Source organism: Penaeus monodon, chromosome 15 (genome assembly GCF_015228065.2).
Source record: "Penaeus monodon isolate SGIC_2016 chromosome 15, NSTDA_Pmon_1, whole genome shotgun sequence".
NCBI classification, from domain to species: Eukaryota; Metazoa; Arthropoda; class Malacostraca; order Decapoda; family Penaeidae; genus Penaeus; species Penaeus monodon.
This window is the reverse complement of record NC_051400.1, coordinates 18489101-18490505: the sequence shown is the minus strand read 5'-3', so window position 1 is coordinate 18490505 and position 1405 is coordinate 18489101. Positions and strand designations below refer to the sequence as shown.

Sequence of the window (1405 nt, the reverse complement as noted above, 5' to 3'; positions counted from 1 at the left end):
ACTGCTAAAAATGTTATTTAGAAAATATTGAAATTGTGTATAACATAGGGGATGCATATGATTTCAGAGCATATCAGTGAAGGTATATTGGCTTCACCCCCCATCTTAGAAATCCTTTCCTATTCCCTGCAGGGACTCAACATAGATTCACAGTTCCCGCAAAACAAAATACAAACAGGTGAACACAAATTAAAGCATTGCTCCTAGCTTAAAACCTTCATCTAAACAGGTAAAATCTTTTGGACTTGTAACTCTGGTCATGTGAATAGCACAATTTGCAACAACACTAACTAAACAGCTAATTATATTGCATCTTTCTTTTCTCTTCAACAATTTTGGGGGATGATATCTTTCTTTAGCCTTAATTTTTTACCAAATAACATGCATTTCAATAGGTATACATACACATTCTATTAAGTTTTAGTAAACGAACAGTCCACACTCGGATTTTCCTACATCTTTAGACAATACCATCTGGATATGGAAGAGGACAAATAAATGCCATATATCTAGGATATGTTGTAACAAGGTATCATGGCATAGGTAGACTTATGCACTTTATATACAATTAAACACAACTAAAATAAAGTATATACTAATTCTCAAAGTAGCCAAAATCTTACCAGGTCAGGTAAGATCCCTGCCGGTCCTGGGAACTTCCTTTTCTGAATCAGTGGTCCCCCAGGGCTCCTGATGGTGCATATGACGGGTGCATCTGGTTTGATGGGCATGGAAGATAGAGCAAAATTCTTCCCTTTAGCTTGCTGGTAATCATTCACTGGTAATGATGATTGTGGCACCAATGTAAATTCATTATTTTCTGTACTATGAGTTTTTCCGCTAAAGGATGCACACGTCATGTCATCCTCAGATACGTCATGTGGCACCTTCCTCTTTTCTGACCGCAAAGTGGACATACTGTTATTTTTCACAGATTCCAGGAGAACCTTAGTTCTGAAACTGTCTTGTGATAAAGGATTATATTTTTTTGTCTCATTCAGTGTCTTGAGGATTTTTCTTCTGAAATCTACATTTCCATCACTAATTTTATTTGAATTGACAGACCTACTATCTCCATCTGTATGCTGTCTAGGAGATAAGGATGGTTGAGGTGCTGTAAAAGCAGAATCTGGTGGCATGTTATCACCCTGTGATAGTTGGCCGCTGACAGTACCTTCATTACCCAGTTCAAAAGGAAAATCATCACTAAAGTCAAAACTGTCATCAGTTACATACTTGCTGGCACATACATTTTTTTGTGGAACAAACTGTTTTTTTAAAACTTCTTCACAAACTTTCTTATCTTGAAAACTTGCATTTAACAAGATTTGAGATACAGACTCATTTGTCTTAAAGCTCTCTCCAGCTGTCTCAATCTGCAACACATCTTGCAAGAAATCCTGTC

General features: G+C 36.8%; 1 protein-coding gene across 1 annotated transcript in view; it reads right to left on the bottom strand.

Annotated features, from left to right (window-relative positions):
* The window catches only part of LOC119581796, a gene marked incomplete at its 3' end in the record, with an annotated part of 18175 nt that overhangs the window by 10559 nt on the left and 6211 nt on the right, over positions 1 to 1405 (bottom strand). The window contains 1 exon segment of the mRNA XM_037929927.1: positions 624 to 1400. Within this exon segment, the coding sequence (XP_037785855.1) occupies positions 624 to 1400 (777 nt within the window).